The 12,081-nt window shown below is 44.6% G+C and overlaps 1 protein-coding gene across 1 annotated transcript in view; it reads left to right on the top strand.

Annotated features, from left to right (window-relative positions):
* The window catches only part of CDH6 (cadherin 6), a 176,205-nt gene that overhangs the window by 131,518 nt on the left and 32,606 nt on the right, over nucleotides 1-12,081 (top strand). The window contains exons 3-6 of the mRNA XM_081014768.1: nucleotides 1,766-2,060; nucleotides 5,016-5,135; nucleotides 7,774-7,941; nucleotides 10,650-10,837. Coding sequence (XP_080870894.1) covers nucleotides 1,766-2,060; nucleotides 5,016-5,135; nucleotides 7,774-7,941; nucleotides 10,650-10,837 — 771 coding nt within the window. The remainder of the gene's footprint in view (nucleotides 1-1,765; nucleotides 2,061-5,015; nucleotides 5,136-7,773; nucleotides 7,942-10,649; nucleotides 10,838-12,081) is intronic.

Here is a 12,081-nt window from a genome sequence, read left to right as displayed (position 1 = left end):
ACTGTGTTCCGTGAAGTGGGACTATTGTCCTTTGTTCTTTCTCTTTGCTGTCTGATGCTAGAGAGAGCCATGTTGCAGTGCTCCATGTGTGTTTATCTGTAAATAAAGTAGATTAGCCAAAATGCTGAGTTGCTGAGGTCTGTTACGCAACTGTGGATCCCTAAGTGTGCCGGTGTCTGTTGGCATTGGTCGCTGTGATGTTCAGGCTGAAGAAAGCTTTTGAAGTTCCCGAACAATCGACCAGGAGGGAGAGAAATGCCAGTTGGGCATGTGTCTCTGCCAGGGTCCTACTCAAGTGTAGGACAAGCTCCTGACAATTACTACAATTTCCATATATATATTCATCACTTTAGAATCGTATGTCAGACACACATCCCAGTAAGGACCCTGTTGCTCCCACAGCCTTTGGTGAGGGTGGGGCTTCTCTTGCTCACCAACCATATGAGGGTTTCCAACCTTTCTCCGTATCCTAAGTGAGTTAGGATCACCTTCTCAACTTGCATTAACTCTCTCGGCAGATGGTTGGGGTTGGGAGAGAAGTGTCCTTTCAGATACACCACACTTCTTGCTTTGCATGATTACAAAAAACAAAACAAAAAAAGCAATACAGTGCATGATCTTTGAGACTCTCACTTTTTATTGAAATTCACTGCGTCATATAGCACAGAATGGTTTTATGCAAACACAAGAGAGATGCAAACGTTGTGTTCCGTACAGTGTCCCCCATGAGAAACATATGCATTTGGGGAAAAGACCATTAAACAGAAAAGAAAATGATTTTAATAATATAAGTAAGTGCCTTTTTATATTTCACAAGTGTGGTTTTTGAAAATGCAAAGCTGGGGGATCTGATAAATAACTATATTGGTATAGGCATGGAGGAGGAATTTAACCCTTTCTTCCCTTCCTGTGGGCCTAAGAAGACTTTTTTTTTTTTTTTTTTAGCTAATGCTTGTATTAGGAGGAAATCTTTCCTCTGGCACTGATTGCAAATATCAGCTTCAGAGGAGGGATTTTTCCTCAGGACAACAGCAAGGGAGGAAAGGGTTATTTCTTCATGCCTGCAGTGGTCCTGGTTATCACTCACACACAAAGACACCGACACCCACCCCTCACTGTTATTTGCATTTTTGAAAGCCTGTATGCAAGGATTCAACTACCAGCTTTTGACCTCCCTCCCCTCCCCTTTCGTGCTGTTCTGGGAATTCTCCTGACCATCACTCCTGATTCCATTGTGCAAGTGGAAGTCCTTGCACTGGTCTTCTGGCAGCAGGGCTCATTAAATGAATCCTGCCGTTTATGTCACATCTAGTTTGGCCTTTACTTGGTTCTGTGCACAAGTCACCTAGACAACAAATGAAAAGCTACATTTAAGGTCACATCTGGTTTGGCCCAATGACAGGCTAGGTTTGCTGGCTTCCAGAATGGAGATTTGCCCTTTTTTAAAATGGATGCTAGTAAAAACAAGGCAACCAGACCTTAGCAAGCAGGGCTAATAATATAGTCAAGGTTCAGCACAATGTGCTACGTTCTCTTTTTAAAACAGTATCCTTAAAAACAACAACAGCAGCAACTTGCCATTTGGCTAGCTGGAAATAGATTTTGATGGGACAGGACTGAGAAGAACAATGCAGTAAACAAACTCACTGAGATGTTCTAGCCAGCAAAGAGTGGTTAAGCATGATTCACGGTGACAGAGATTCAGCCTCGGAAATGGATTCCCCATTATTTGCCCCTTTGCTTAAAATTTTTATTTCTGTTGCAGCTTCATTCTGACCAGGATAAAGGAGACTCTACACTTAAATACATCCTTTCAGGAGATGGAGCCGGAGACCTCTTCATTATCAATGAGAAGACTGGAGATATACAGGCCACAAGGAGATTGGACAGGGAAGAGAAGCCTGTCTACATTCTCCGTGCTCAAGCTATCAACAAAAATACTGGAAAGCCAGTGGAGCCAGAGTCAGAGTTCATCATTAAGATCCATGACATCAACGACAACGAGCCACTGTTTACAAAGGACACTTACAATGCCAGCGTCCCAGAAATGTCTGATGTAGGTAGGTGTCATATCAGTCTATTATTATAACTATTGCTATTAGTATTAACATTATCATTTGTTCAGCACTTTTATACCAGGAAAGTCTCAGGGCAGCATATAGGAAAAAGGAAAAGAAATTGCACGCAGTTAAAACAATTAAAAAACCAAGAAACAGCAAGCAAGAACGTAATCATATATGCTTCTCGAAACCCCACTACACCCTAACGACATTGGCCTGATCACTGTTACATTAACCAACAAAAGTACAGTAACCAGAGAAAATTAAGACTCAAATGCCTGAGAGAAGAGGAAAGTTCTTGTCTGGGATTTTTGTTTGTTTCCTTTTGAGCGTAAAGGAGGGAGGGAGAACCACTAAAAATATCCTTTCTCTTGTTGAGTGCCCCCCCCCCCCGGACTTCCAGCACCAGAGCACTTGGAGGAGGACCTGCAATGATGACTTCAGGGTCTGTGTAGGCTTACAAGGGAGGAGATAATTCCATGTGGCACTGGGCTCCTGAGGTGTGTAAGCCTTTACAGTGGACCCAAAGGTAATGTAACTTTCGGGTTGCAAACATGGCAAACCTGGAAGTGCATACTTCCGGGTTTCACCACATGAACAGAAGTGCTCTGTGCGCCATGTACATGCGCAGAAGCACTTTATCGCGCTGTGCATGTGCGCAGAAGCGGCATCTCATGTTGACCTTTCGGGGTACGTACAGACCCCCAGAATGAATTAAGTTCATATCCGGAATGTCTACTGTATATATAAAACCAACACTTTGAATTGTGCCCAACAATGCAGAGATCAGTTTTCACCTACTGCTCAAGGGACAAATCCAGACTTGTGAATTCTGCACTAAAGTATGGTCAGGTATAGTCTATTTCTAGTCCATGCCTGTTAAGCATATGTTCATTCAGAGGTCCATTTCTGCATTAGGCTATGGGTTCTATTTTCAATCCACCAAAGCACTGCATTTCAATATTTATCTTGCTATAATGTTATCTCCATGTACACATTTCTAAGTGTATTTTATCCTAAAATGTGCCTATTAATGCCTTTTGGTATCGGTATTGCAAAACTTGGAGGTGTGTGATATCCAAAGGATGATTATGTGCTAATCAGCACATTTATCTGTGAGGTGTGGATCAACTAATATCACATTCACAGAAATCCAAACCCCAAAGCATCCCTACCTAGGCTCAATCCATATGACTGCTTCCTCCTTTGTCAAAATGGGCACACACCTATTTATTCTATGTTCCTGATAGACCATGTGAATTACGTCATCACTGGTATGGAAAGTGTGAGAAAGGAGAGATAATGGGTAAAAACAAGTGATAATTTGCCAAGTGATAACTAGTGCAACCATGTGAGAAACTGGTTGGTTGTTATATCTCTCCTAAGTGGTGCAGGGGTGGCCAATCCATAGCCCATGGGCAGCCTTGCCAAAGGTTTTTTTGTGCTCCCCAAGACTCTTTCCCAAATTTGCCTTAAAAAAAAAAGCATTTGACTGCTCTTGTTGGAAGTGTGCTGTGATGCATAAGGTTTTTGTGATCCCTCTAAAAAAAATCATCCTTTAAAAAATGCTTTAATGAAATTTAATAATGAACAGTAAATGTTGTAGAACAGCTGGATGACTATTCTTTGGGTAGGCAGCTCTCCTCATGCCCACTTTTGTGCTTTGGAGATGTCCACTGTGACAGTGTTAGCCATCCCTGATGTGTAGTGAAAAGGATTGTTCCGTGGATGTGTACGCAATCAAAACAATTGGGGAATGAGAAGTCTATTGCAAATTGCTACCTCCCCTCTTGCATGCATGCCACAGTAAATTGCCAGGTTCAATATCTACCAAGTATTCACCCCATTTACAGATATACACTTCTGGCCTAGGTTGGCAGTAGCAGGGACCGAGCAATGGGAGCTCACTCCGTGGCTAGGATTCGAACCGCCGACCTTCTGATCGGCAAGTCCTAGGCTCTGTGGTTTAACTCACAGTGGCACCCGTGTCCCTAGCCACCCATGCCAACCTAGCAGTTCGAAAGCACATTAAAATTAAAGTAGATAAATAGGTACCGCTCCGGCAGGAAGGTAAACGGCATTTCCATGCGCTGCTCTGGTTCGCCAGAAGCGGCTTAGTCATGCTGGCCACATGACTCGGAAGCTGTACACCGGCTCCCTTGGCCAATAAAGCGAGATGAGCACCGCAACCCCAGAGTCGGTCACGACTGGACCTAATGGTCAGGGATCCCTTTACCCCTTTACCTTTACCTTTACTTCTGGCCTGAAACATGGATGTGAGAACCGTCCCTCCCTTCCCTAGCTGGCGCCCCGGGGTCAAATTGAATTAGCTGTTTGCCCCATATTGTCCTTGCATAATTGGACATTCCTTTACAAATAGACGGTGTCAACACTCATTGCCAAACCAGGACAGTGATGTGGGAGGAAATGATGCCAGTATTTGCCCTCACCATGATCCCTAGCAGAACCTCCCACCACATCAGACACACTCACCTGCTATTTGCAGCGGGAGGACTTTTTGATCGGGACCATGCTGGAGGCAGTAGCAGCCACAACTACAGTGAGCTCCTAGCTGCGTTGCCTCTCCCCATCTCCTTCTTGGCAACCAGCAGTGACAACCAGCATTGGGAAGCCAGCTGGGCAATGCCATCCAACAGCACATCTCTCAAGAACACCTGTATCTCTGGTTACTGTACAAGGTATGCAAAAAAGGTAGCCGCAACAAATGATATTGCATTCAAGAGCAGTCCTTCAAAACTCACTGTGAATCTCAAACACCCACATATCCACCATCGTGAGTCCCATTTCCACCTCTGGAGAAAACTCCTGAAATGGCACCTCTTTTTGGAATCTGCAGGTACAGAAGCAAAAGCTGTATAGAAGCAAAAGTGCCAATTTAAAGTGATGTCCTTTGGCAGAACAGCAAATATTTTTCTATTTTTTTTATCATTGCAGGTACATTTGTCGTGCAAGTCACAGCAACTGATGCCGACGACCCTACGTATGGGAACAGCGCTAGAGTTGTCTACAGCATTCTCCAGGGGCAGCCATATTTTTCCGTCGAGTCTGAGTCAGGTCAGGAGACCTTAATCTGTCATTCTCTGACAACCTCCATAATTTAAAACGACGCGTTAAGTCAAGCTAGGACCTATTTGGTAAATTCTTCAAGGAAATTCTATTTGACTCAGTGCAGACTTCGAGTGGCTTGGTAGAGTGATAGATCTGTAAATATGACACATTATTTTAATATCTTAACCTAACAAAAACAGAATGGAGCCTGGATGGAAAGTCCTTTTCCCCCCAGTCCATTTAAAACAAACAAATACTGGGAATGTTTAGGATGCCTGCATCAAAAGCAGGGCTCAGCTCAGTCGTTTGGCTTTCATGAATAAAAATGGAGAGGGGACAATCTTTTTGTCTCTCAAGGGCAACCATCCATCAGGGGTAATGTGCTAGGGGCTGCAGGAAAGCAATTGGCAGAGCCATAGATGAAAGTGTTCTGGATTAACTAATCCCGAATAAAGATCACCCTGCTTCAATTTTCATCATGGATACTACCATGGCGGGGGGAGGGGGAGAGAGATTAAGGCAGCTTCAGGAAGCACAGCAAGATACATACAATGAGCTCAGTGGCCAGAGGTTGTCCATCTGTCAGCAGAAAGGAAAATAAGACTATGAAGGAGATGAATACTGCTTAATCACAGGTCCTTCAAAAAAAGATTGGAGGTATCGTTTTTATAACTCTGTGGCTCATACAGGAAACTGACGTGAAAGCCAGCTCAGCTTTGAAGTGGAAGGAGAAAGTGTGGTAGACAGAGAGATGCTGCTGACTTGTGAATAATAATAATAACAATAATAATATCTGAAATCTGGACAGGGAATTTTCTCTCTCTTATTTTATGCAAGCTTTCATTTTTTGTAAATTTTACAACTACAAAGTTAGCAGTAAACTTACTTGTCTGCAATTTGGGGGGACAGTTCAGTTTCAGTTTGACAGAGTGAGGGTTACACCTTTGTGTAACCAGTGTGGTGTAGCGGTTAAGAGCGGTAGTCTCGTAATCTGGGGAACCGGGTTCGCGTCCCCGCTCCTCCACATGCGGCTGCTGGGTGACCTTGGGCCAGTCACACTTCTTTGAAGTCTCTCAGCCCCACTCACCTCACAGAGTGTTTGTTGTGGGGGAGGAAGGGAAAGGAGAATGTTAGCCGCTTTGAGACTCCTGAAGGGGAGTGAAAGGCAGGATATCAAATCCAAACTCTTCTTCTTCTTCTTTGTCAAAGCCCACCTGAGCAGCTTCCAAAGCACCCAACAACCAGCTGTTTTGGGGGATATTTTAAAGTGCTACTCAAAGTCAATTTGCCCTGGCTGATGTGAAGGCACATCAATCCTGCTTGGTCCAGGTGTTTTGTTTCAACATCTGAAAGGAAGTGGATGGGGAGCTTGCTTCTATCGGCACCTTGCCCCTGATACATGCTTTGAAACCTCAATGTTGGGACTTCAAAGCACCCATCTGTTCATACATATTTTAATGTATGGTTCTATCTGCATAGCCCCATTGTTCCTTGGCCACACTAGAGTGTAACATATTTTTTAAGGAGCCCAATTTTTATAAACAGATGGGCAGTTTGCAAAGGCACCCTACATTTTAAAAAGCCAAATAGAATGACACTGATATTTTACCCCTCTGTTCAACTTCTTTTTTTCCCCTCCTCCCAATACTGTTTCTACCTCTAAATATATAGAAAGAATGCTTGGGGACTTGCTATTTTCCCCATGGATTTCCTTTCAATTTAATGTTGTAGTACTATGTCTTTAATGAAGGCTTGCTTTCACCCCGTTTGTCAAAATAAAAATTTCAAATAAGAAATGGGTGGAAGAAAACACACGCACATAAAGATGCAGGACAAAAAGCAATGGAGGAAAAAAAGTTATGCTCCCTTTTAGCTTCATGAAATGCTTTAGCATGGGGTTAATAGGTTGATGAAAGAACTGCATCAAACAGCAGTATATGCAAATAGCTTGAAGCTCTTTTCCATATTGTGCAAGTCACACAAGCAACAGAACCAGATACAATTTGACAAGGCTATAATTGAGTGCAGCAACTTGACAACACTTAAATATTTACATTGGGGTAAGTGCAACCGTTACTAGCGACTGTTGCCAAGAGGACAGAGTGGAGGTTTAGATTTATTACTTTTTTTTTTTGCAATTGTTCTAGGCAGCTTTTCTGTTCAATGCACACATAGACACAAAACTACAAATAAAACATAACTCGCCTTTAAAATGTGGTGCACTACCCAAACGATTTAAAATAACACTAAGGATCACTTGCCATTCTTGACAGCAGCAGCAGTTGCGATCTGGTCCAGCCGTGGGCAAGCTGGGGAGCGCGGGGTGGGGGTGGACACAAAAACCTCCCACTCAGTTGGCCAGTATCATAAGCTCCAGCCAGCAGCAGGGAGTAACAGGACTCCCCTACCTCTTTTGAACTTACATTGGCCATTCAGAGACCAGACTGCAAGTAGGAATTTGGAGACGGACCTGGCTAAGCCTGTTTCCACTCGGGTCCCTCCCCAAATCATCAAAGCTGGTTGCACCATCTTCCAGCAGCGCAGTCAGCATCGGACATGTGTGCGGCACTCTGGCACTCTAACTTAAGCTTTTACAGGAAAAGTCAGTGACCTTCAATGGTGTCCTTAATTTTCTCATTCCCAGGCATCATCAAAACAGCTTTGCTGAACATGGATCGAGAAAACCGAGAGCAGTACCAAGTGGTCATCCAGGCAAAAGACATGGGAGGGCAGATGGGTGGATTGTCAGGAACCACCACGGTGAACATCACATTGACGGATGTCAATGACAACCCACCTCGTTTCCCCCAGAGTATGGAAGATTTAATCATTCTGCTTTATCTAGCTCAGTTCTGCAGTCCAGTGATGGCGATGCAAAGATACACAGCAAGCCTGGAATCTTTAAAATTAGAAGAGATGGGTGTTATTGAGGGGAGGGGGTTATACCTTTTGGTCGCAAATCTGTGAAAGCTTTCGGAAAGCACCCAGCCTCACTACTCTTGACTATTGACAATTATTTCTCGGATTCATCTTCAGCTCTGTCTATGGTATTGTAATGTCCTATTTCAAAGAGTCAAAAGAAAGTACAGTGGTACCTTGGTTCTCGAACTTAATCCATTCCGGGAGTCCATTCGACTCCTGAAACAGTTCGAAAACCAACGTGCGGCTTCCAATTGGCTGCAGGAGCTTCCTGTACTCAAATGGAAGCCGTGTTGGACCCTTGGCTTCTGAAAAATGTTAGCAAACCGGAGCACTTGCTTCTGGGTTTGCGGTGTTCGGGAGCCGATTTGTTTGGGAGCCAAGCCGTTCGAGGACCAAGGTACCACTGTACACTGAAATCAATTTAATTAGGGGAATTTAGCCCAGTTCTTACATTGAGTACATTATAGTACATAGCTACTGGTTGTTTTTGGCTACATTCTTTCATTGGTTAAGCAGCCTTTGTGATATTTAGTATGATTCAGTGCTTGTCAGTTTGTCTAATCCTGGGCTCAAAGGCTACTGTTTTGCCAAGCACCATGGAAACCACCAATCATTTCAGAAAACTTCCCTGCCTGGGCAAACCCTGCACATTAGAAATAAGGCTAGGCTACTGACATATGGGATGTGGGTGGCGCTGTGGGTTAAACCACTTGCCGATTGAAAGTTCACGGTTCGAATCCCTGCGATGGGGTGAGCTCCCATTGTTCGGTCCCAGCTCCTTCCAACCTAGCAGTTCGAAAGCACTCAGTGCAAGTAGATAAATAGGTACCGCTCCAAAGGTAAACAGTGTTTCCGTGTGCTGCTCTGGTTTGCCAGAAGTGGCTTAGTCATGCTGGCCACATGACCCAGAAGCTGTCTGCGGATAAACGCTGGCTCCCTCAGCCAGTAAAGCGAGATGAGCGCCGCAACCCCAGAGTCATCTGCGACTGGACTTAATTGTCAGTGGTCCCTTTACCTTTACTGACATACTAGCTTTCAACTAGCCACAAGATTTTGATGCATTCTGAAACGGCATTAGCAAAGAGAACTGCACCAAATACTTTTCTCTCCAAGGAAAATAATTCTAGATAAAAAAGTATGCCAGGTTTATATATTTGAAGATGTTGAGGGAGGCATTCCCCCAACTGAAGAATAACTCATAATATAGGGCAAACGTCAGCCTGCGGGTATGGACAGTAGGAAACTTCTGTTGACACGAGTAGGCCATAATTTGAGACTCGGCTCCATGGCCTAAAGAGAATTACACATCTCTGGCCAAGGGCATCTCACATGCTCTGAGACAATGATGAAGAAGCACAATGACCAAAAGGTCCCCGAGACAATATATTTGGGTCATTTGCAGTGCAGCAAGTTAACATGAAGGGCTTTGGCTGTGCGTCGTCTTGTGTCGCTACGTCACATTGCACAATGGTGGTTTGCTGTTTCCTTATTCACTGCATTTGACGTATGGATGCTTTTGGTTTGCCATAATCCATCTGGCGAAAACAGCCCTGCGTGCATTGTGAAGGGAGGACTTGTTGAAATCAGTTCAAGGGGCAGGGAAAGAGAAAAATGCCTTGTAGGGGGTTGCGGCAGAATAAAGCAGACCTGATTTAAACAAGATACTGGGCTTCTTTAAAGCACTTATCCCTGCTAGGTTCCACACAGTTCTCAGCCTGTCAGGCAAGTGAATGGTTTGGCAGGTAGGCCCGCAGGGTTCGATATTCCACAGATAGAGCAACCTGTTGTTACTGTGAGCTATCTGAGGAGCCAAGACCAGAGTCAGTCACTTCATGGGGCTTGATAAGATACTATTGGCTCCCTGCATCACCTTCTCTGTGCTGAGTTGATAGCTGCAGTTGTTGTTTGACATCCATCTGTCTCGAGAGACAATGGAGTGCATCTCCAGGGGTCAAGTCAAACTGCTGCATTAGCAGCACCAAAGTAACCTACCTGGGATGCAAACCAGGGCAGTGTGTATGGAGGTCCCAGACAGCAAGACCCACTCTCAGCCTTATGGATATGATTGCAGTTCTGTACTCTAATCATGTGTGGGACTGTCATGCAAGCTAGCCATTCCCTTCACCTGCAGGCTGCCGTACAGGTGCAGGGAAATGGATTCCTCTTCCCTACCATCATTTCCCCCCGTTTGACGAAGCGTCACGACACCAGCGCCTTTAAATCAGCACAAGGAAAGAGGAACCTTGAGCCATAAGGTGTTTACATGGCAAAAGCCAGAGGGAAACCGTTCCGGTGTGCAGACTTTGCAGCTCAAGGGTGCATAGGTTAAGTCTGATGCCAGAACAAATAGAATGGTTAAGCACTTGCCTTTTGTATCACTTAGAATCTCCTTTGAATCAGGAATACAACAGGATGGCTCTATGAGAAAGTAGAAAGTCCTGCAAGCAACTTGGAGTGGCAGCAACCTAGGAGTCAATTTACTGGTGTGGATGCTGGTAGAGAATAGATGTAGGAAGAAAACCTCCATGTGACTGGAGATTTTGGGGGAAATGCCCCAATAGCTGTGATTGTCTGGCTAAAGTTTCCCTTTATCTCTAGGTGCCTACCAGTTCAAAATCCATGAGTCTGCACCTCTCGATTCGCCGGTTGGCAGGATAAAGGCTACTGACGCTGATGTGGGTCAAAATGCAGAGATGGAATACAGCATCATCGAAGGGGACGGCTTAGAAATGTTTGGCGTCATCACAGACAAGGCGACGCAGGAAGGCATCGTAACAGTGAAAAAGGTGCATGTTCTCAGATGTTTCCTTCTGGCTTTCAGCATGCTTTTGTCACATGCGTTTTGTCTCCCACACATAGTTGTTAACACCCTTGTCAGTGCTCTGCAAAGGGTGGGGAAATAGCTTCAGAGGAAATATCTCACACTTTTGCATGACTGTCCAGATCGGATCAAGTGGCCCTGGGCAGCCCAGGCACACAGGCTGCCCTCCCCCCCCCGACACCTCCCTTCTCAACTCTGACTCATCACAAGCTATAGATCCTGCAGACGTCTTTCAGCCTGTGTCTAGAAGCTTCTTAAGCTTAAGTTTGGGTTTGATATCCCGCTTTATCACTCCCCTTCAGGAGTCTCAAAGCGGCTAACATTCTCCTTTCCCTTCCTCCCCCACATCAAACACTCTGTGAGGTGAGTGAGGCTGAGAGACTTCAGAGAAGTGTGACTGGCCCAAGGTCACCCAGCAGCTGCATGTGGAGGAGCGGGGAATCAAACCCGGTTCACCAGATTACGAGTCCACCGCTCTTAACCACTACACCATACTGGCTCTTCTTCTTCATGCTGAAGCCCAGTGTTTATCACCACTATGAGATAATGCAAAATATAACTCTATTTAGATGCTAAACATGGTTGGGTGGGCTAGCAAAATGCCGTTCACTTATATGAGAAGAAATAAAGGGGTGCATCCTTTGAGTGTGAGCAGAACCTGCTTCTTGCCCTGTATAGCACCAGCTAATAAGGACCACGTTTGCTCCTGTCTGAGTCAACCCATCCTATGTCTTGTTTCTTGGTCACACTAGAGCATGAGGGATATTGTGACTGGGCATTTGATTAATTATGTGTTGGTTGCGGGCTTTTAAAAAATGGTTCCAATCGTGGTCACTAGATTGATGCTAGTTGTATTTGCTGGGTTGATTTATGTTCTGGACCTGGGATAAAAATGTGAACAGTGGCCATTTCTGTTACCGACAGAATTCTTTGACATCCCTAGGTGCAGCAGATCTGTTCTGTTAAATGGCAATCTGGCCTCTTTTACAGACCACTTCTTTTCTACATGTTACAAGGAGGGGATACATTTTAGAGACGCTGACTAGAAATCTGCTCCGCTAGCCCCCACAAATTCTCAAAAACTGTGCCGTGTTGCATATGAAACATTTTGAAATTAAACACTCTGAAAAGCTGGGTAAAGTTAATATCACATCTACTGCAAAAGCATATTAGAGCTCTGTGTTCCTATGTATTTCCCCTCTACAATGC

The sequence above is a fragment of the Podarcis pityusensis genome (genome assembly GCF_964106645.2).
Source record: "Podarcis pityusensis genome assembly, chromosome: 7".
Taxonomy (NCBI): Eukaryota; Metazoa; Chordata; class Lepidosauria; order Squamata; family Lacertidae; genus Podarcis; species Podarcis pityusensis.
The sequence above is the reverse complement of the archived record's forward strand: the minus strand, read 5'-3'. Positions and strand labels throughout refer to the sequence as shown.